Raw genomic sequence first — 24,119 nt, 5'->3', positions numbered from 1 at the left:
GGAATGCTGACTACAGTTGAAAATGGATCAGCAAATGCTTTATCAAACAACTTTTAATGGTCCTATCTGGAGTGGATTTGTAATAATCTGAATCTTGACAATTCTTTGCCACCTGTTAGAGCCATCTCCTAACTAGGACTTAAAAAAATAAACAAGCAAAAGACATTGGCACACCACCAAGAAACATTTTTCTCTCTTCTCTTTTAGCCACTATCATAATTGGTAACCATTTATGGCATTTATAAATATCTAAACAAAAATATTTTGAGACCTAATAGTGTTTTGGACAGTATACTATATCAAATATGCATAATTTGTTAGATGAAAATTTAAGAGTTTTGGTTTGGACTGAACAGTTAATGAAGGATATTTACCCAAAATGAAATGGTAAGAGATAATTTTTAGGTAGCAATTATATTTGGTTTCTCATATCCTAGTAAATTGTCTCAACACTTACAACACAGATTTCATTACTCACTGAATGTCAGGTCATAACTCTCGATGAAGGTTTCTATGGCTTATGAATCACTGTTCCAGTGTACAGCCATGGAAATGCCATCGAAAGATTATCAATGCAGCACTGCAAAATCATGGTTCATGCTTTCAGATCTGAAATCAACCTCAAGTTTGGCTACTCCATTACCTCTATTTCAAAAATGTCAAGACCCAAATCCAGGAAGCTTGGAATCTGTTCAGGGTCAGAAAAATCTAGCGGATAAACTAACAACAGAAGCTAGATTCACTACACCAGACCCCTATTCAAGGGCTCTCCTCATTTTTACCAGCTAGCAGTAGTATACACAGGGTATTGCTGCTACTTTCTGAATTTATATCTCTTAAAGCCATTAATACTTGCATATCAAAGATAATGCAACTAAGCCAGTCACAGAGCCAGGCAAAAAGGCATTTTTCCATAAGATGCTGGTCCTAAACCTTACTGTGAAAAGGCCATGAGAGCCAAACTGAATTGTGATCTTCACCCCTGAAAAACTGTTCTCTCCTTCCTGTTGGTTACAGACAGAAACTTTGGTATAAAAACAAAAAATCCAGGAGATTTCATACTTTCATCCCAGAACAACTGTACAAATGCAGCCTGACTGAATGCACTAAATAGTCTTTCAAAAGTTGCTTTCAGTAAGAGAGTTAATAAATTTAAAAAAATCATGTTACAGTGTATTTCTAACTTCCATATTTAGTAAGTGCCATTTATGTAATGTGCATATGACAAATATTGTAAGGGATTTTTTTTACTGCTTTGCCATTCCTCCAAAGTGAAAGGAGTCAAAGGTTATGGGATATATAATTTAAGAATGTGAAGAGAAAATTATTTTTATGGGATAATTTTAATGCAGTGTCCTCCTAAGAAAAAGTAACTTACATTATTTTACTCTATTTTGGCGTCCACGGTCTTTCACTTTGGAGGCAAATTAGCAGCATACAGTGACACAGAATATACTGGAAATTAATTATGAACTTTACTATGGCAAAATGCTTTACTGAGATCTTCTGCGGTGGACTTGGTCTCAACCACCTAAGAAGCATTTCCAATACTGCTTTAAAACACATTTCAATGGCAAATTTTACAGTTTGCTGTTAGTAGGCTGTTTACAAGTATATAATATACTTTGTGTGAACTAAATACCACTTCTACTGAAATAGTCAAGAAATATCTTTTTATGTTAGGAGTAATACCTGTTGGTAGGTACAAAAGCACTTATTAAAACCAAAACCACCTAAAAGATGGGCATGAAAACCTTGCTTTATAAGGTCACACCCTCAAATAGCCAGAGAAAATTCTGAAATCTGTGCTTCTCCCTCTCTTCTTTCCTCAGTACAACCCCCTCCACCAGACCCTACGATCCTAAAATCCAACCGATCCTACCTTAAAGCTCAATATACACTCTAACCTCCCCAAATGTCTAATGTTGTCTCTCCTCACGTATACTACTGCAAGTTTCTACACTGCGAGATGCTGAATTTCCCTAAAGGGAGATTTCCTCCCTCTCGTTTCTTTGGCCTTTGCTCTCTCATCTCTGCCCCTTCTCTCCGTCAGTCCCCCTTCCCTTACCCTGACCTTCTAGTTCCACTGCACTTTTCTACCTTGCCTCCTCTGCTTTCACCAAATCACACCTCAGCTTCCTACAGAGAATACTAAAGCGCCCTGACTGGGAGAGAAATTATGTGGTATTTTTTTCCCTTCGAACTCCTGCCTTGTGAATACCTGCAGTTCCTTTTCCTGGGGGCCATCCCTCTCGGGGCAGGGGGAGGTAGGGAAGCCCTTCTCTGCTACGTCCGTCTGGCACATTCGGGGCTACAACGGCGGGGCGGGGCGGGGCGGGACGGGGTGAGGTTGGCCTTTACTGCGCCACAGCAGGTGGGGGGTGGGGCGCTAACGAACCGCGCCCAGTCCGATCTCGGACTGACTGAACTGAGGCAGCGAAGGAGACGGGGCCGCCCCCACACCCCGGGACGGGAACTCACCTTCTCTGAGGCAAGGGCGGGTGTCTACTTTAAAACTACTGTCCCCCCTCCCCGCCGCCGCCATAGTGGAGCCGCCAAAGCCGCCGCCGCCGTCGCCGCAGCCACCGGCAGGCGAGCAGGCAGGGGTGGAGGTGGCGGAGGAGACAGTCACAACCGCTGCCGCCGCCGCCGCCGCCGCCGCCGCCGCGCAGGCGGTGTAGGAGGAGGAGGAGGCGGCAGAGACGGTAGCTTCCTGAGGGGAAGACTCCGCCGCCAGCGGTGTGGCTGTGCTTCGCGCCGCCGCCATCGCAGCGAGGCGCGGACAACTGCACTTCGTCTCTTTCCAGTTAAGTTCCTTTGTCTCCGCCTCCTTCTTAGCCCCGCCCCTTGCCCCTCTTCTCTCTCTGGCTCAAGCCTCGTTCTCACTCCTTCTCTCCACCAATAGGAACGCTTCAGATCCGCGGGCCACCCCTCCCCTCCCCCCACGGCTCGGCGTCACCCGCCTCCCTTTGGAGGGGAAGCAACGGTGACCAAGGGCAAAGGGCAAAAAGCGCGGGATGTAAAGGCACGTGGGCCTCACACAATGAAGCTTCTTCCGTTGGAGGAGGTAATCTAAATCCAATTTAAGGTAAAAAAATGTCTGGAAACCAATTTATTTCACCCCCAAAATATCTCTAAAATATATGTTCTCCTGCCTTTCTTACAGCCCTCAGTGAACAGAAATAAGCAGAAGCCTTGGTCATGAAGCATTTCATCATGGGCCCTAAGGTCCTGCTTAACTATGGATCTACCCATCTAAATTACAATAAAAACCTGGGAATCCAGTACCCAACCAAAAAACTAGAATATTACTTATAATTTGAATCTCCTCACCATCTTTTTCCTCAACTTCCAAAGAAACCAATATCTTGATTTATGTTATTATTTCCATACCCCTTTTACATACATTCTAGCCATAGATGTGTGCCTAAACCATGTTGTCTTGTTTTCAAATTTAACAAAAATTTATATATTTTTCTAGGTAGCATTTTGGGGCTTGTTTCTTTCACTAAAATTTTGTTTCTGAGATTCATCCATATAGCTGTAGTTCACTCACTGTCAATGCTGTACAATATCCAACCATTTCTCTGTTGATGGGTGTGTGTCATGGTGCATCTGTGCAAAAGTTTCTCTTGGGTATGCTCTCCTTTCCAGTCTCACTTCCATTGCCCTATTTCAAGTACTCATCATCTCTTGCCAGAACTATGACATCTGTCCCACTGGTCTCCTTTTCTCTGATCTCAAACCCTCCAATCTATTTCCATTTTGCTGCCATTTATCAATAGCTCACCTTTGCTTGTTAGACAGTCAAAGGACACACCTTTGCACTATTAGTCTCCCCTCTTACTTCCTTATCTCATCCCCTTCCACTGCCTCCACCTCCCCACACTTCTTTTACTTTATTATTTAGCTGTATTAAATCTTCTTACAGATTCCTATAAAAACTGTTATTTCATGATGTAATGGTATTGTATATATTGCTCCTTCTTCCTGAAATGCCCCTTTCCCCACATTAGGCACCTTCCTACTGAATCCTTATACACCCCTGGAAACACAAATAATACATCACTTCTTCCAGGTAACATGTCCTGTCCCTGCTTAGACTTAATTCCACCCTCCTCTGTGCTACACCTATATCTTGTGCACATTTTTATTGTGTGCCTCTCTTGTCCATAGCCTGGGACCATTTTGAGACAAAAGACAGTTTGTTTTATTTCTGACTTCTCATGGTCCAGCACAGTAAAGTCCTAGGGCAAAGGTCAAAAACCAGTGGTCCCCAAGCCTAGGTCCCTAAGTCCTTAGGTCTGGCCCACAGATATGTTTTAACTGCACAATTATTTATTTACTTGCCTGTCAACATTTGAAAGGGGCATTTCATACAAAAGAAAAAAGTCTCTTAAAAGCATTTGAAGATTTGGCAGTATTGGTTGTGTATTCCTGACTGGCAACAACTGGCTGGAGCTGAATAGCAACTTCAGAGACTTGGGGTGCTAGGCTCTTAAGGACATTTTCTATGTAGTTTTTGTGGTTCAGTAATTTACCCAAGATTACCTGAGTCATTAGGTGGTTTCTCTAATGTTCTTTCCTGTCCTTCTCTAAGTTAGTGCAGCATTCACTCATCAAAGAAACTACTGGAAAGATCATGCACAAGAAATATTCCACTGAAATAGCCAGTAGGACAAGGTAAGCATAAAAAGGAGTGTTACTCCAATATGCGAGGGGGAATCCCTCAAAACCATTGTTTCTGAAAATACGAATCACAGTCTGCTGTATAAGAACTATTCAGTCAGAATCTCCTGGGAGTGTGCATCACTCAGGATTCAGTCAGCAAAAGAAAAACTGCACTAGGTATTTCGAACAGAAATGATTTAATATAGGGAATCAGGTATTTTTTTAAAATTAGAAAGGTTAGAGGACTAAAACTCAGAGGACTTTTTCGAATACTGTCAGCTAGTATTGGATAGCCTTTCCATCCCCTTCTATGCTCTCCCCTGTGTTGCAGAAGCTGGAAGCCTATGAATTACATTTCCCAGACTTTTTGGCCAGCAGGATTCTGAATATGGTTTAGGTCTCACCAATGGTAAACATTTTAGAATAGAATGGAGATAAAAGCCATTCTTTAAATGCACTCCAACAGATACAAAACATGAGTTTTTGTGGTGGCCTTAACATTCTTCTGCAAGGTTTGCACCCAAAGGCTTTGGAGGACCTGTAAGATTAGCAATGGTTTTCTGGAGCCCGCTGACCTCTGTGTGACAGTTACAATTTCCTGTCTTTGGACTATAGCAGTCAACAAATATTTATTAAATTATAGAGTTACTTCTTCCTTCTTAGGCACTATGGAAAATTCTGTGTCTGCTGTTCAATCAAACAGTAAAAAGAGGGGAGAGGATAATGCATGAAGTAAAAGAAAGTAGTTAATTTTCTGCACGTTCCCCAACTCCATTTGGTGACATGCCATAAAACAAAAATGCCACCAAATCTGAGTTATACACTGTGACAATGTGCACCTACTTTCCTGTCTTCCTCTTATACTTCTCATTGCTCTCTATGACAGTAATGCTATTAAGTGAATGCCAAAGTAATTTCTTTCACAAGAGAGAGGAGGTGGAATGGGGCAGAGAGTAACAATTGATGAAAGCCTGCTATGGGCTAGTCTTTTCCTATAATTTCCCAGTCATCTCACAACAGTGATATTACACTGGGCTCATTAACCCCGTTTAAAGAATGCACTCAGCCTCATGGATGTAACTAACTTTTCCATGATTTTCAATTTAGTGATTGAAATGGTTTGTTTATATCACTGGACCAGAGGGAGGAGGACAGTATTGGTTGAAATGAGTTTTAACTACCAACTCCCCAAATCATAGAGAGAAGACAGGGGTGGGGGGTTGTGGAAGTGGGTCTAAGGTGGAGGTCAAAAATAAATAAAGGAGTATATCTTTGAATATTTGAGAAATCAATAAGAAAAAGCATACCAATTGCTATTTTGCTATTTCTACAGTGAAACATAATATGCATTGTTTGGAATAATGTGGGGAAATTAAAAATTCATTATTACCAAATACGATACACTTAAAGATATCAGAAAATGGAAAAAATAATTAGAACATAATTTAGTGGCATATAGCTAGTGTGATTGACATAATAGGGAGGGTGGGAGGGAGGGAGATGCAAGAGGGAAGAGATATGGGGATATATGTATATGTAGAGCTGATTCACTTTGTTAAAAAGCAGAAACTAACACACCATTGTAAAGCAATTATACTCCAATAAAGATGTTAAAAAAAAGAATCTAAGTAGAACAGTGATGTTCAAATTTTATCAACAAATAAATCAAAGCTGAAAAACAATGGCAATCAAATATCCGGTTGTTCAACAACAGTAAAATTAAAGAAAAGCAAATAGACACATTGATATGTACAAATAAGAAAGACATAAAATAGCATGTATAATGTGACAAAGTTTTAAACAAAAAATATATACATATGAACATACAGATATAACAACTGAATTGTGTACAAACACATAAAATGTATCTGCAGAATACTAAGAGTATTTCATATTTCTCCATTGTTGAAGCAGTAATATATAGATAAAATTATGACCACATAAGATGTATCTCATTAGGAATTGATGTTGTAGAAGTATATTTTTATTAATATGAAAGTTGTCAAATATCTATACAGTTAAATGAAAAGGAAGTTATACAGAGACTTCACAGAAAATATATCTGTGTATGCCTAATGTCTTGGCCTCATGGTATACACTTAAGTATATTCTCATTCTTGTTCTCTGCTCCCCACCCCCATCACACAGACACACAGACACATAGACAGGCAGACAGACACACCACACACACACACACACACACACACACACACACACACACACACACACACACACAGAGAACTCTCTTGTCAGTCTAGAGAGGGTCTGAGGGGAATATCCTACCATGTGATTTAGCATCCAGATCTCTACCAGAATCACTCTTAATGCTCCATATGCTCCATAAACATACAGAAAATTCTCACTGGTTGGGAACTATAGGGAAGTGTTTTCCTAAACCTAAGTTTATCGTCTATGATGGGTTAAGGGAAGAACAGTTTAGGTATTGTTCACTTTATCACCCAATGGAGTTTGGAGTCGGGGACAAATTTCAGCACCCCACCTTCACTTGTTTCATGTGCTTTCCTGACTTCTGACTTTTACATTTTATGTTATCCATCCTCTTTACATCGCCATGCAGCTCTTGCTTTAAGAGACATCAACTACCCTCTTAGGTCCTATTTAGAGTTGTTCTTTCAGCTAGAGACTACTCAGCATTAAAGTGACAATGAAGTTAAATAAAAGTAATTGCCTAAGTAATAGTATGAGCTAGAATTTTTTTTTAATTTAGAACTAATCTTACTACCCAGCCAATAATTATTTTCTGTATGTAAATAATGTCAGAATAAATGTCACTGTAGCCATTTTTTGTTGTTGCAAAAGGTTGTATTTCACGTGAGCATTTAAAAAATATTTAGCTCTATTATAGAGAGATTTTATGATACAGGAAGTGTCTGAGAATTTAGTTTGCTGATATCTGGTGTGCGTGCGTGTGTGTGTGTGTGTGTGTGTGTGTGTGTGTGTGTACTGAACAGACCAGATCCACGTCTTTGAAATTCTCTTCAACAGAGCCACTCACAAGTCTTTTCTTCAAGAAAGATTTTCTTTTAAAATAGCTCCATTCTAGAAGTGTTTGGGTGAGGGTCTGAATATTTTTACAGGGTCTTTTAAAACTACTCAAAAGCACCACAGGACATTTACTTCACTATAATAATGAGTTGGCATTTATTGGGTGCTGAACATGATGACAGAGAATGTGACCTACTTCAGGTCCTACAAAGACTGATGGGTCTGACTATGGGATACACACCGGCTGACTCTCACTTTAGCACTCAATCTAACAGACCTACTCCCTTCAGTATTTTGTCTTATCAGCCTCCAGGGACAGCATAGATGTGAGGTCCGCGGAAGTAAGGATCTTGCAACTCTATAGCAAGTTTATATGGTGATAGTTCACAGAGTCCTTCCCCAAAGACACCTATAGCCTTTTACTTAACTAATTGTACATTGGGGAACAATTACCCAGGCATATTTAGGCTCTTGGACATGGAGTTCTAGTTGACATTGATGCCTGAAGACCTAAAGCATATTCATGGCTCTCTGTTTGAGAGGGAGCATATGAATTATCCCATGTCTGACTCACTGTGGTTCTAATAAGTCTATGAAACAATCTGCTTGGCATCTCCCTGATCCACAAATATATAATTAGAGTAAATGTACATGGCAGGTGGCAGAACCTCCACATCGTTTCCTTAGCCTGTGAGGAAAAAGCTATTATTCTGGGGAAATCCAAGTGGAAGCCTCTGAAATTGCTACTACTCTGGCCAAGACAGTAAATTTTTAAAAAATCTTGTGGGGAGTGGCAGAAATTTGTCCCACTCTTAAAGACTTAGAGGATGCAGTGGTAATAATGCCCATCATTTTCCCACTTAATTTATCAGTCTGGACCATAAAAAGTCCAGAGGGACCATGGAGGAGGAGAGTAAGCCACCACAAACTGAAACAAGTATTAGCCTCAATTGCAGCTGCCATATTGGTTGTGGTATCTTTGCTAGAGCAGATTAACATGGCTTTAAGTACACAGGACATGGCCACTAATCTAACAAATGAGTTCTTTCCCATCTTTACCATGAAGAACGTCCAGGCACAGTTCACATTCACATGATTTGGACAACCTAATTAATGTAAGCCTTTGTCCCAGAGATATGTTAACATTCCAATTCTATTATAACATAGTTTGAAGAGATATGGAACATGTAGATATTCTGCAGAATATTGCTTTGGTCCACTATATAGATGATATCATGTTAATTGGATCAGATAAGAAAGAACTGGTAGGTACATTTGAGTCCTTAGTAAAACAGATAATGTTCCAGAGGGTGGGAGATAAAACCATCACAGCTTCACATCAGTGAAGTTTTTAGGGGTCTAGTGGTGTTGGGCACACAGGGACAATCTTATGAACGTACAGGATGTATTATAGCATTTTTAGCCATCCACCATCAAGTAGGATAGATAAGACACCTGATAGACCTCTTCAGATTTTGGAGGCAGCATATTCCAACTTGGAAGTACTGTTCTGACACATTTACTTAGTGGTATGCAAGAATACCAACTTTGAGTTGGGCTTAATTGAGAAAAGGCTCTGTAGTAGGTCCAAGTTGGGGTGTATGCAGCCTTGCTGCTTGGGCCATATGACCCAACAGATCCTATGATATTAAAGGTAGGTACATGTAGAGGGAATAGATGATGTGTACTTTATGGAAAGCCTCAGCAGGATATTTACAACATAATCTCTGATGTCCTGGAGAAAGGGCATGCCATGTGCAATGAAGAATTAGATACCATTCAAAAAAGACCCCCCAGCACATTATTCGGCCTTGGTAGAGACAAAGCACCTGATCCTTTGACACTAAGTGAATATACAGCTAGAATTTCCCATCATGAACTGAATACTGTCAGACCCACAAAGTCATAAACTTGAGTGGGTCCAGCAATGATTCATTGTAAATTGGAAGTGATATGGCTGGGATTGGGCATGGGCAGGTCCCCAAAGCACAATTAAACTACTGATGTGGGTGGCCCAGCCTCCCAAGTTAGCAAAACTGTTGCATCAGAGACTCAAGTCTCAAGTCACACTTGTGGCCACGGGAGATTCCTTATGACTCGCTTGGAGAAAGAAACATTCATGTATAGGTTGGCCCAGTATGCAGGTACAAGCTGAACATGGAATGCTGCTGCACTAAGCTTCGCTCAGAGGTAGCCTTGAAAGACATACCTTTTAAGGGTAAAGTTTCCCAATGTGCAGCGCTATAGGGAGAGCATCTGGTCATTCACCTTGGTTCAAAGAGAACTGGCCCAAGGTAAGAATATATATGAATTCACAGGCAGTGGAGAATGACTTGTCAAGTTGGTCAGGGTCCTGGAAGGAGAAAGATAGAATATCCAGTACAAGAAAATCTGGAGAGGAGTTATGTGGATGGACTAATGGGAGTAGGCAAAAAGTGAACATCTTTGTATTGCATATTAATACCCACTAAAGAGCACCTACCACAGAAGAGGTACTAAACAATCAAGCAGACAGAATAAGCTAGCCAGTTGACCTTAGACAGTTCCTGTTAGAAGCCTACTATAGTGCTAGCAAAATGATTACTTGAAGGGAGTATTAATATAATTAATGAATTATATTAATCAATTAATATAATTAATGTTCATTAATGAAAATGATGTAGGTTATGTATGGGCCCAACAGTATGTATCTCCTGAATCCATTTCTCTGTTTAGCAGTCCCACTATTATGCTCTGTCACTCTGTCCATCTTTTCCTTTTGGAGATCAGTGGAAAATTTTCTCCTATATCATACTATACAATAATTTCAGGAGTTAGGAAAACACATGAAAGAAAAGAAAATGATAAAAAATATTCTTTTCTTTACCAATTCCATTAGGTAATTTATCCTATAACCACTGAATGTTGAAAACAATGTGAACTGGGACTCGAATGCATAACTGTCTGACTCCAAATAAATATTTAATACCACTAAATTCTATGACAGTTTGTTACACAGCAATAGATAACTGGAACAGTAGGTATTAAAGTGACTTCTTTATGTGAGGGAGAAAGCAGAGTGAGGCCAGTTTCTGAATGTGCCCAATGTGACAAACCTTCTTAGGTTTTCTCATTTTCTCCTCCCAGTGATCATGCAAGGAAGGTTCCATTGCTCCCATTTTGAAGATGGGCAATGCCTGAGTTACAGGAGGTAAATTACATTTTCTGGGATAGGTGCGCGCGCGCGCGCGCACACACACACACACACACACACACACACACATCTGGAGACTATACATCCAAATATTGCTATTGGTTTATTTTGTGATGTGGCAAGATGAGAGGCAACAACATAAAAATTTCCTCTTATATTGATATATTTTCCAATGCTTGCCTCAAATATATTAATTTGGTCATCAGGAAAAGAACTTGATATACATTTTTAAAATGTAAGAAATGGAGTTTTAAATTGAATCAAAAAATTATTTTGTGTAAATGTATTTCTCTTACATTCAAAGGTGTTAAATATGTATCATTGACAGAAAAAAATGAGGTTATAAACACCTTTTACCTGCATCTTTTGTTCAGTCATATATCACAGTATATTTATAGTGTTAATATATAGTATATTTTTTTTCAATAATATAATATATAATACTATATATTCTCTTAGTATGTCATTAGCTTCTGAACACTCCTTACACCTTTCTCTTCCTCTCCCTCTCTCTCTCTGTCTCTCTCTCTTTCCCCAGGGTCTCACACAAACACACACATACACAAACACACACACCTTTCTTGTTAGCTGAGAAAAGACCTAAAGAATACTTTTTGTCATGTGATTTAGTGTTTGAGTGCTCTGCCTGATTTCCTGTACCACATATAACCCCTTCATGCCCCTTCAACTCCTTGTTACCTGTTACATGATGTCCAAGCTATAATATTGGGCGTCTTCACCAGATGGCACTGACCTGTGACTAAAAACAATATATATAGCAATCTATTTTAAATATAGATTGTGAAAAAGTATAGAAAAAACCCTAATAGCCATATTCAGTGTTAACCTTTTTCTTCACTCTTAAATTATTATTATGAATGCAAATAATACAATTTTGCATTTATATTATCACATGGTGCTTTTAGGGTCGGTGGATGTAAAAGGCCTTCAGACAGAGTCCCCAGTGTGCAGGGACTTAGGGACCTTAGCAAAGTGGCCTGGATACAGACTGAAGCAGCAGATGCCAGGATGTCAACTACCCATAACCAGAGCTAACCAGTTTCACTTTAGCCACCGAGAAACTTCTCAGACCATCCATTTCCCAGCAGAGGGTCTATGTGGGTCTGTTCATATAACAGTGCCAGAAGGAGGGTACTGGATTGGACAAAATGCAATAAACTTCCCCAGTCTCCAACCACTAACCTTTATTCTTTTTCTGGTTGGCTGGGAGGAATACAAGTAATGATATATTCAGCAAACATATATTGAGAATATGTTAAATGCCAGGATCAATACTGCTTAAGTTATGTGCATTCTCTCTTTTACTCTTCACTACACTTTTATATGGTATGTACTTCCACTTCTAGTTCACAGATGGGGAAATAAATATTTAGGGAAAATACATAACTCTGGTCAATTATCATGCAACCAGCAAGAAGTTTGAAGTCAGGTTTTTATTAAATATGTCTGTATATTGGATCTCTTTTTGAACAGGCCATTTTATTCCTGAACAATTTGTCATCCCCCTTCTAGCCATAAATGGGCACTTCTCACTTATAGGTCTAGGTATACAATATCCAAATGTAACAGCACCTTCAAATTAATGACATATCCCCATTCTATTACCCCATTTCTATCCTGGCACAAATCATGCTGAATTGGTGCCTGGATGAAGGGCAAATAATAGAATGAGACTCACCAAAAATATAGTCTGCCTCCACCCCAAAAGGTTATTCTGTATGCCACAAGGAAGCTTTCCACAAAAGTCTGCTGTCCTATCCCAATATGATGGTTTTAAAGTTTGGTCAACTAGAAGTTCCTCTTTCCAAGGAATAGAAGTCTCCACACCTGATACTACTTACAACTGTGTGGCTCTTCCAGTGAAGAAAGATCTTAACTTAGTTCTCTGGGCCAGTATTGCTACATAGCATACCAGCTGTGGATCCACCTCATTACAGTGATACCAAATGAGGAGCCACTACAGGATCTGGGATGACAATGCCTATGACTCTCAACATAATAAACAGGCAGCCCCAGCACACCAGGGACTATATGCCAAAGGCCCAAAGTTGTGGAACATTCTAGTTCTGCTTGTTCTTGCTGTGCCTTATTTGGCTCATGGTTTGGATGTGGGATTCCACCACTTCAGCTCAATGCCAAACTGCTTGGGCTCCTTTTTCTCCTACTTGTTTGAAGTGTTCAGTCAGTTCACCGTTTCTCCATAAGAAGTTACTCCGTAACACCTGGAGGGCAAAAGGCAACTATTCAGCCACTTTTGTAATATTTTTCCAAATGTAAAACTTTGCTTTAAAGTCTTAAAGGTAGCTCAGGATTCATGTCAGGAGCTCCTGGTCCCCCTGCCCCACTAGGCTCCTTACAGGTATCACCCACAAGCCAGTAATGGACAAGGACACAGACAACAAACCATCACCTCAGAAATGATGCCCTCAGCCCAGCAGCCCAGCACTTTCAAGATGATGACCTCTGCCCAGTAGATGAACACATCTCAAATGATGATCTCAGCACAACTTGGCAGTCCTAGCCTTGACACTGACACTGCAAGATGTCCTGCCAACACAGTCCAATGCCAAAACCCACCAAATAAAGTTTCTGACCAGGCTCACCTTCTCTGTCTCCAGACTCAACCCTTGGCTCTTCCACCCCACCTATATACCCACCTGGATCCCCTATAATTTCCCTAACTGCCCTCTCTTCTCTCTCCTCCTACCTTATCCCTCAATTTCAATCTATTCAGGCCTCTGTTCCCTACCTAGATGATGCCAGTGCCACCATGGTTATTGTCAAATGCTTAAATGAAGATCCTACCCATCCTGCTTACCTACATCTCTATGATTTCATATCCTCTCTTATAACATGTAAGAATACCTTGCAAGGAACTAAAGCCTATTGGCAGGCCCCATTATCTATCCTGCTGCATCAAAGAACTCCTTGCAGATTATTTAGATTTGTTCTTGGCCCACTCTTTTCCATCTCCATGCACTGCCTTCTTGGTGTAAACTAGCACCCTCTAAGTTAGCTGATTTATTCCTACTGGTGCCACACCATTCTCCTCTTGGGTACCTAAAACCTGAATTGGGATCCTCACCTCCACTATCTCTTCACAAAGGCCTAAAACTCTACCTACTACTATGCATAGCAGTTGGGACCTGGCCGTGATTACTGTACCTATAATTGTTCCCACATCATTTTCCATTGTGACCCCCACAACTGCAGTAGCTATGATTTTCCCTTGTCCAACAACCCACACTTCACTCTCCACTATCTCGCAGTCATCATTCCCACTTCCTCCTTTCTTTGACTTGCTGGAAAATATTTATGCAACATGTTACCTAAGAGCTAAACCTCTAATAATGCTGGACCTGCTACCTGGTGCTCCAGCCTGGACAACCACTTATACAACTAACCCCTGTCCCCTTGGAGGTGTTTGATGTCCATATTGACTACTCATCATTTTCTCCTCATCTGGCACCCCTGCATTTCTTCCCAGCATTCCCTTGCCCTCATTAAATTTCCCTTCATTGGGCTTCCCTGGTGGCTCAGTGGTTGGGGGTCCGCCTGCTGGTGCATGGGATGCAGGTTCGTGCCCCGGTCCGGGAGGATCCCGCATGCCGTGGAGTGGCTGGGCCCGTGAGCCATGGCGGCTTAGCCTGTGCGTCCGGAGCCTGTGCTCTGCAGCGCGAGGGGCCACAACAGTGAGAGGCCCGCGTACCGAAAAAAAAAAAATTCCTTCATGGACCGTATATCCTTCCTGTCTCCCACCATCAATCAATATTATACACAGCCATGTCCCTCCATTAAGACCATTTGATCCTCACATGTCTGCACTGATCTAAATTTTCCCATCAGAAATCCCACTCTCCAAGCCCCCTTGGGCTACTGGTTCTCCTGTGGTACCACTCCTGTTCAGTAGGGTAGCATATTCTACTCCTCCATTCCTCCCCCTTCTGCCTTATGCACCTTGACCTTTGTTTTATGCATATTTAGTCTCTGGTCTCATTATATCTAATTAGAAAATCAACTTCTCTTATCTAGCCTTCCCACAAAAAGTAGCAGCAAATTATCTTTTTACCTATTATATTGGGCCTCTTCAAAACCTTTGGTATAACAGGCACAAATTTAGGTATTTTCAATTTATTAACACAAACTCAATCCATATAGGCCACCCAGACAATGGCATCACTCCTAGAAGACCATGTATATCAAGCAGCTCAAGCCTTAGAAGCCCTTAATGTGGCATAAATCTCTCTGGCTCCTATGGTAACTGATTAAAAGTTAGCATTGGACTACTTACTGCCATATCAAGGTGAAGTTTGTGCCTTAAATATGGACCAATAGTACAGGAAAGATCTTTGGAATATTCCAACAGATAGAGAAAACCAAGTAATAAATATTACAAAAGTACTCTAAGATTTTTCAGCACAGGGAGATCAGCTCGGTGCTTTGTGACCGCCTGGAGGGGTGGGATAGGGAGGGTGGGAGGGAGGGAGACGCAAGCGGGAAGAGATATGGGAATATATGTATATATATAACTGATTCATTTTGTTGTGAAGCTGAAACTAACATACCATTGTAAAGCAATTATACTCCAATAAAGATGTTAAAAAATATATAATCCATCACATCAACAGAATATAGAAAAAATTGTATGATCATATCAATAGATACAGAAAAAGCATTTGACAAAATCCAACACCAATTCATGATAAAAGTACTCAGCAAACCAGGAATTAGGGAAACTTCCTGAAAAAAAAAAAAGTACTCTAAGAGATTCCCTGGGCCCTGGTTGATTTCTTCTCCTGAATTTCTCCTTCTGCCTGCAGTGAAGGTGCTGGCTGTACTATCTTTCAGGGAGTTATAATAATTGCTGATCTGATTATTTTGAGTTGGTTTTGCAAATTTGATCTCTCTCAAGCATACGTTTATCTACAGGAAATGTAGTAGGTTGCTGTGCTAACTCAGACCTCAGGAAAAAATTTGTATCCTAACTGATGTTTGATTTAGTACCAGCGACCTCTAGGCCACATTTCCTATTTGTGTCTGTTGCCTCCTTCAGCATCCTAATAAGGCTCACCCTGCCCACACACATACTCCACAAGCTCTTGCACCCTCTTGATGCCTCTTTTAAACTTTATGCTAATAGCTGTCTCTTAAATTTCATGCCAGTTGGGATTCCATATTTTTTAATTGAAGTATAGTTGATTTACAATATTATATTAGTTTTTAGCTGTACAACATAGTGAGTGATTTGGTATTTTTACAGATTATACACCATTTAAAGTTATTATGAAATATTGCTATATTCCCTGTGCTGTACATTATATCCCTGTATCTTATTTATTTTATACCTAGTAGTTTGTACTTCTTAATCTCCTTCCCCTATCTTGCCCTTCCCTCCATCCTTCTCCCCTCTGGTAATGACTAGTTATAAAATGCCCATGCACTTGCCTCTCTCTCTATCTCTCTCTCCCTCTCTCCCCCCAGACTTTTTCCCAAAACAACCATCTTCCTAGCATCTTGCCTCAGAATTTCCCCACTTGTGTGAGTAACACATCTTTCTTTGATAGTACCAAAGAATTACTGTCTTGATTTTCAGTATCTGAACCTAATATTTGCAGGCAAGGAGGTTTTATTTTTTAAATATTTATCTATTTATTTACTGAGGTAACATTGGTTTATAACATTACATAGTTTCATGTGTACAACATTATATTTCTACCTCTGTATACACTACAGTGTGCTCACCACCAAAAATTTAGTTTCCATCCATCAGCATATAGTTGATCCCCTATACTCATTTTGCCCTCCCCACCCCTTCCCCTCTGGTAACCACTACTCTGTTCTCTGTATCTATGTTTTTTTTTTTTTTTTGGTTTGTTCATTTATTTTTTTTTTTGTTTTTTATAGATGTCACAGTCGAGATGGTATAACAAGATGGTTTATTTACCCTCCACAATAGCCAAAACAATCAGGATAGGCTGTTCTTCCTCCAACTTGTTTGAGTCTGCCTAGGCAAGCAGGTACACATGCCCAGCTGAATCCTACACGAGGCCTCTGCTCCCACCCACTGTCCCCAGGCTTCATTCTATATCATTCAATGCAACATATCTGAAAAGGGAGACCACCACCATTTCACATGCACATCTATTTAAGCAATAGGGCAGAGGATGAAGAAATGGAGATGGGAACTCTGAGAAACAATGAATACATTATAATCTGAAAAATCTGTCTTTCTTGGAGAGGAAAACCAAATTGGGGGGGAATTCTGTCCTTTTGGAGAGAAAAGACAAAAACAGGGGAAAGACTTTTGCTGTGATATAAGCAAATTCATCCATTTAATTCAACACACACTTACTAAATATCCTCTATGTTCCAGGAATTGTACTAGATGTTTGAGAAAGAAAGGTGAATAAGAGAGCATACTCCTTGACCTTAGGGAGTTTATAGTCTGATGGAGTAGGCAGACAAGTAATCAGGCTTAAGATACATGTAAAGAGTGCTACGAGGATATTCCAGGATGAAAGGAGAGAGATCCCTGTTGGGTAATTAACTGAATATAGGGGATTCAGTGAGGCTTCACAGAGAAGTGACTTCTAAACTGGGGTTTAAGGATGAAAAAGAGTGGAACAGTTTGAGGGTATTTTAGACATAATATTTCAGAATTCAAAACAGATGAGCATGCATGATGTCAGGGAGACATGGGAAATTATAGTCCATTCAAAGGTCAGTGGGTGATTGGATTCAGCTGAAGTATAGGGTGTACATAGAGAAGAAGCTAAAGAAGGAAATGTCAGGAGACAAATCATTAAGAGTCTTGGGTGGTATGCCAAGGGGTCTGGATTTTATTCTTTGGTTGGTGTGAGTTACTGAAGAGTTTAAAGCAGGGAAGTGATAGAATCAGGTTTGTTTTTGAGATATAGCATTTTGATAGCACTGTGGAGGACAATTTAATTAGGAGACGGGAAAGGCTGGTTAAAAGAATTTACCAGTGATCTGTATCCAGTGATACAGTTTTATTGATGCAAAAATAGCTAAAATTAAGGCACTGACAATAGGAATAAGGAAGAGTGAACAAATCCAAGTGATAATTAGGAGGTAGGAATTGGCAGCCAAGTGGATGAAGGAGAATGATAAGAAGTGATCAAAAATGACTTCCAACTTTCTGACTTGGACCACGTGGCTGTTTGTTAAGGTAGAAAATACCAGAGGGAAAGAAAGAGAGAGAAAGAGAAAGAAACAGTTTTGGTGGAAGAAGAGGAAAGAAAAAAAGGGGAAGACTTTACTTTTGTATGTCCAGTTTGATGAGCTCTGAAGAATGTCTTAGAAGCAACTGAGTGTGTGGGTCTACAATTTAGGAACAAGATCAGGAGGCTGAGATTTGTGAATCATCAGCCTATAGGTGGCCATTAAGGCTAAGGGCCCGACTGGGCTCATGTAACAAGCTTGCATAAAGTGAAATGAGAATGAGCTAACAATAAAGCCCACCACAGGAAAGGCTAATATATCAGGGGCAGTTAGAGAAATAAAGCCAACAAGGGCAATTGAGACGCACTAGGCACATTTCATGAGAATCACAAGAAAGTGGTGTCACAGAATCAAGGGTAGGAAGTATCAATTGATGAAGAGTTCAAATAAGGTAAAGACTGAAAAGTATCTGCTGGAATTAGCCTTGGTAAAGCCATTTTACTGGAGGGATGGGAGGCCTGCAGTCCACAGTAGGTTCAAGAAGGAATGGGAAGTAAAAACGTGGAGATAACTATAAGAGACAATTCTTCTTTAAAAAAATACTTGATTGTGAAAACAATGACCAAAGAATCTCCATCTTCTTTATTGACTGCAATGAAAAAGCCAGTGGATAGTGAAATGTCAAGGGAAGGAGAAAGGACAATTTAAGGAGGAAGGTCCTAATGTCACAGGAGGGCAGGGGAGTTTCAGAACACAGATGTATGATTTAGTTTTGAAAAAGGAGGTCTCTCATTCCACTAAACTTCTAGGGAAGATTGTAAGGATGAGTGGAGATACAGATATTGTCATGAGGGTAGGAGGATGAACTGTAGGGAATCACATGTTCTGGACTCTGTTTTCTCTGACAAGTAGATGATGTCATTTGATGAAAACAGAGGACTCAAGGACAGTAGTGAATGTCTGAAATAACTACTGAGTTAAAGGGGAGAGAGAGCCAATGAGGGACACATAGAAGCATTTCTTTTCTTTTTTTAAAATCAATCCATTGAAGCATTTCTGGTTAGCACTGAAGGCCAAGTTGAGACTGTAGAACTGGAGCTTGTAGAGGCACATGTGCTTGGAGATGTGCTATTAAGGAAAATAACTAAGGAAAGCTATGATTACCACCCTCAAGTGAAGTAGGGAAAAATGGACAGTTAAATAAAATTGGTTCAAATGCTGCCAAACAAGCGGGTAGAATGGTCAAGAATGATAGAGGGTTTAGTGCATTGACAAGAAAGTGGTTAAAGTTATGAACTGGCAAGATAAGGAAAGATATGCAGACGGGAGATTGCTGATAGAGAAAATAGAATGTCAAATACTTGAGGTCTCTATGAGATCATACACTAACTTTAGTGGAAAGAAAGGAAAGATAGGTGAAAAGGTAGGAAGTGGTAATCAGAAAGTAGCACTAGAGTTTAAAATGTCAGAAGTATAGAAGTTATGAATTATGACTGTGTCCAGGATGTGGCCATGAGAGGGTATGCCTGGTATGGAAGAAAGGGGAAGACAACTGGAATTGAGTAAACCAAGAATCCGTGAAGTTAGGGAGTTAGTTGACTTGTATAAGCAGATATTGAAGGCAGTGAAGATGAGATGGATAGGATAGATAGTAAGGACATGAACATAAGGAAAATGACCAAGGGCTAGCAGACAGTAATGATCAAGAAGGGTAGCTGATTATATAAAATCAGATGGCATGAGTGGAAGTTTTTATATGCGGGTATAAAAATAATGCGTTCGAAGTGGCAACTGGGTCTCAGAGACATCTCTAGGAATGTAGTATCGGGGCTTGAAAGAACTATCAACTTTCCCATAGAAGCTGCAAGAAAGGAAATGTCCTCAAATGAGAGCCGAGTTTCAATTGCAAGAATTCTTCCAAGAGATGGAGATTACATGCAATAGACAGGGTTCAGAGGACGGGAAGTATTCTGGGTATAAAAGTATGAGAAACTGGAAAAGCTAACATTACAGGCAGAGGTAACAGATATGGGGTATGCTGGGACCACCTGACTTCAAAATCAGGAACAAGTGTGGTCTCAGGGGTGTAGAATAAAAAAGCAGATAGAAGAGGGCTTTGCTGAAATTTTTGGAGATCTCAGAAGAATTTCTAGTTTAGAGTATCATACTAACTGAGTCAACTGATCCCAAGACCCTCGCTACTAGCAGAGACACAAAAGCAGTCTGCCAGAAAATGGGGAGATGTTGTCTACAATTTTAAAAATATACTTACTCAGTTGTACAGTGGACCTGAGTAGATGATTCCTTCTGGAAAAAAGACCAGCAGCTCCTTAAGGAGTGAAAAGAATTGGGGAGGGGTGCAGTGGAAGAAATTATGTAGAAGTAATATATTTTTTAAACATTTTTATTGGAGTATAATTGCTTTACAATGGTGTGTTAGTCTCTGCAGTATAACAAAGTGAATCAGCTATACATACACATATATCCCCATATCTCTTCCCTCTTGCATATCCCTCCCTCCCACCCTCCCTATCCCACGCCTCTAGGTGGTCACAAAGCACCGAGCTGATCTCCCTGTGCTATGCGGCTGCTTCCCACTAGCTATCGATTTCACATTTGGTAGTGTATATATGTCCACGCCACTCTCTCACTTTGTCCCAGCTTACCTTTCTCCCTCCCCGTTTCCTCAAGTTCATTCCCTAGTAGGTCTGGGTCTTTATTCCCGTCCTGCCCCTAGGTTCTTCATAACCATTTTTTTTTTTTAGATCCCATATATATGTGTTACGAAATTTGTTTTTCTCTTTCTAAATTAATTCACTCGTATGACAGACTGTAGGTCCATCCACCTCACTACAAATAACTCAGTTTCATTCCTTTTATGGCTGAGTAATATTCCACTGTATATATGTGCCTCATCTTCTTTATCCATTCATCTGTCGATGGACACTTTGGTTGCTTCCATGTCCTGGGTATTGTAAATAGAGCTGCAATGAACATTTTGGTACATAACACTTTTTGAATTGTGGTTTGCTCAGGGTATATGCCCAGTAGTGGGATTGCTGGGTCGTATGGTAGTTCTATTTTTAGTTTTTTAAGGAACCTCAATACTGTTCTCCATAGTGGCTGTATCAATTTACTTTCCAACCAACAGTGCAAGAGGATTCACTTTTCTCCACAGCCCCTCTAGCATTTATTGTTTGCAGATTTTTTCATGATGGCCATTCTGACTGGTGTGAGGTGATACCTCATTGTAGTTTTTATTTGCATTTCTCAAATGATTAGTGATGTTGAACATCCTTTCATGTGTTTGTTTGCAATATGTGTAGCTTCTTTGGAGAAATGTCTGTTTAGGTCTTCTGTTCATTTTTGGATTGGGTTCTTCGGGTTTTTTGATATTGAGCTGCATGAGCAGCTTGTAAATTTTGGAGATTAATCCTTTGTCAGTTTGCTTCATTTGCAAATATTTTCTCCCATTCTGAGGGTTGTCTTTTCGTTTTGTTTGTGTTTTCCTTTGCTGTGCAAAAGCTTTTAAGTTTCGTTAGGTCCCATTTGTTTATTTTTGTTTTTAATTCCATTTCTGTAGGAGGTAGGTGAAAAAGGATCTTGCTGTGATTTATAAAATAGAGTGTTCTGCCTATGTTTTCCTCTAAGAGTTTTATAGTGTCTAGCCTTACATTTAGGTCTTTAATCTATTTTGAGTTTCTTTCTTTTTTTTTTTTTGAGTTTATTTCTGTGTATGGTGTTGGCGAGTGTTCTAATTTCATTCTTTTACATGTAGCTGTCCAGTTTTCCCAGCACCACTTATTGAAGAGGCTGTTTTCTCCATTGTATATTCTTGCCTCCTTTATCAAATTAAAGTGACCATACGTGCATGGATTTATCTCTGGGCTTTCTCTCCTGTTCCGCTGATCTGCATTTCTGTTTTTGTGCCAATACCATACTGTCTTGTAGCTTTGTAGTATAGTCTGCACTCAGGGAGCCTGATTCCTCCAGCTCCATTTTTCTTTCTCAAGATTGCTTTGGCTATTCGGGGTCTTTTGTGTTTCCATACAAATTGTGAAATTTTTTCTTCTACTTCTGTGAAAAATGCCAGTGGTAGTTTGATAGGGATTGCATTGAATCTGTAGATTGCTTTAGGTAGTATAGTCATTTTCACAGTGTTGGTTCTTCCAATCCAAGAACGTGGTATATCTCTCCATCTGTTTGTACCATCTTTAATTGCTTTCATCAGTGTCTTATAGTTTTCTGCTACATGTCTTTTGTCTCCTTAGGAACATGTATTCCTAGGTATTTTATTCTTTTTGTTGCAATGGTAAATGGGAATGTTTTCTTAATTCCTCTTTCAGATTTTTCATGGTTAGTGTAAGTGAATGCAAGAGATTTCTGTTCATTAATTTTGTATCCTGCTACTTTACCAAATTCATTGATTAGCTCTAGTAGTTTTCTGGTAGCAACTTTAAGATTCTCTATGTATAGTATCATGTCATCTGCAAACAGTGACAGTTTTACTTCTTTTCCTATTTGTATTCCTTTCATTTATTTTCTTCTCTGATTGCCGTGGCTAGGACTTCCAAAACTATGTTGAGTAACAGTGGTGAGAGTGGACATCTTGTCTTGTTCCTGATCTTAGAGGAAATGCTTTCAGTGTTTCACCATTGAGAATGATGTTTGCTGTGTTTTTGTCATATATGGCCTTTATTATGTTGAAATAGGTTCCCTCTATGCCGACTTTCTGGAGAGTTTTTATCATAAATGGGTGTTGAATTTTGTCAAAAGCTTTTCCTGCATCTATTGAGATGATCATATGTTTTTTATTCTTCAGTTTGTTAATATGGTGTATCACATTGATTGACTTATGTGTATTGAAGAATCCTTGCATTTCTGGAATAAACCCAACTTGATCATGCTGTATGATCCTTTTAATGTGCTGTTGGATTCTGTTTGCTAGTATTTTGTTAAGGATTTTTGCATCTATTTTCATCAGTGCTATTGGCCTGTAGTTTTCTTTCGTTGTGAAATCTGTCTGGTTTTGGTATCAGGGTGATGGTGGCCTTGTAGAATGAGTTTGGGAGTGTTCCTCCTTCTGCTATATTTTGGAGGAGTTTGAGAAGAATAGGTGTTAGCTCTTTTCTAAATGTTTGATAGAATTCACCTGTGAAGCCATCTGGCCCTGCATTTTTGTTTGTTGGAAGATTTTAAATCACAGTCTCAATTTCAGTGCTTGTGATTGGACTGTTTATATTTTATATTTCTTCCTGGTTCTCTCTTGGAAGGTTGTGCTTTTCTAAGAATTTGTCCATCTCTTCAAGGTTGTCCATTTAATTGGCATAGAGCTGCTTGTAGTAATCTCCCATGATCCTTTGTATTTCTGCTGTGTCAGTTGTTATTTCTCCTTTTCATTTCTAATCCTACTGATTTGAGTCTTCTCCCTTTTTTCCTTGATGAATTGGCTAATGGTTTATCAATTTTGTTTATCTTCTCAAAGAGCTAGCTTTTAGTTTTATTGATCTTTGCTATCATTTCCTTCATTTCTTTTTCATTTATTTCTGATCTGATCTTTATGATTTCTTTCCTTTTGCTAACTTTGGAGGGTTTTTGTTCTTCTTTCTGTAATTGCTTTAGGTGTAAGGTTAGGTTGTTTATTTTAGATGTTTCTTGTTTCTTAAGGTATGATTGTATTGCTATAAACTTCCCTCTTAGAACTGTTTTGCTGCATCCCATAGGTTTTGGTCATTGTGTTTTCATTGTCATTTGTTTCTAGGTATTTTTTGACTTCCTCTTTGATTTCTTTAGTGGTCTCTTGGTTATTAAGTAGTGTATTGTTTAGCCTCCACGTGTTTGTAGTTTTTACAGATTTTTTTCATGTAATTGATACCTAGTCTCATAGCATTGTGGTCAGAAAAGATGCCTGATACGATTTCAATTTTCTTAAATTAACCAAGGCTTGATTTGTGACCCAAGATATGATCTATCCTGGAGAATGTTCCATGAGCACTTGAGAAGAAAGTATACTCTGTTGTTTTGGATAGAATGTCCTATAAATATC

At 39.6% G+C, this 24,119-nt stretch overlaps 1 protein-coding gene and 1 long non-coding RNA gene across 10 annotated transcripts in view; one reads left to right on the top strand and one right to left on the bottom strand.

Moving 5' to 3' along the window:
* The window catches only part of ZMAT1 (zinc finger matrin-type 1), a 156,239-nt gene that overhangs the window by 31,838 nt on the left and 100,282 nt on the right, over positions 1-24,119 (bottom strand). For 4 of the 9 annotated variants that reach the window (XM_067722630.1, XM_067722624.1, XM_067722627.1 and 1 more), the window contains exon 1: positions 2,482-2,792. The exons of 2 other annotated variants lie outside the window; for them this stretch is intronic. In XM_067722630.1, the coding sequence (XP_067578731.1) occupies positions 2,482-2,767 (286 nt within the window). In that variant the 5' untranslated portion in view covers positions 2,768-2,792. Of the gene's footprint in view, positions 1-2,481; positions 2,793-12,237; positions 13,114-24,119 lie in introns of those variants that run through there. 3 more of the 9 variants (XR_010939820.1, XR_010939822.1, XR_010939814.1) reach the window with 2 other exon arrangements.
* On the top strand, positions 2,413-4,678 carry LOC137216541 (uncharacterized). The gene is made up of 3 exons (XR_010939823.1): positions 2,413-2,806; positions 2,906-3,088; positions 4,601-4,678. It is a non-coding gene; the product is annotated as an uncharacterized lncRNA (long non-coding RNA).

This window comes from Pseudorca crassidens, chromosome X (assembly GCF_039906515.1).
Source record: "Pseudorca crassidens isolate mPseCra1 chromosome X, mPseCra1.hap1, whole genome shotgun sequence".
Classification (NCBI taxonomy): domain Eukaryota; kingdom Metazoa; phylum Chordata; class Mammalia; order Artiodactyla; family Delphinidae; genus Pseudorca; species Pseudorca crassidens.
The sequence above is the reverse complement of the archived record's forward strand: the minus strand, read 5'-3'. Positions and strand labels throughout refer to the sequence as shown.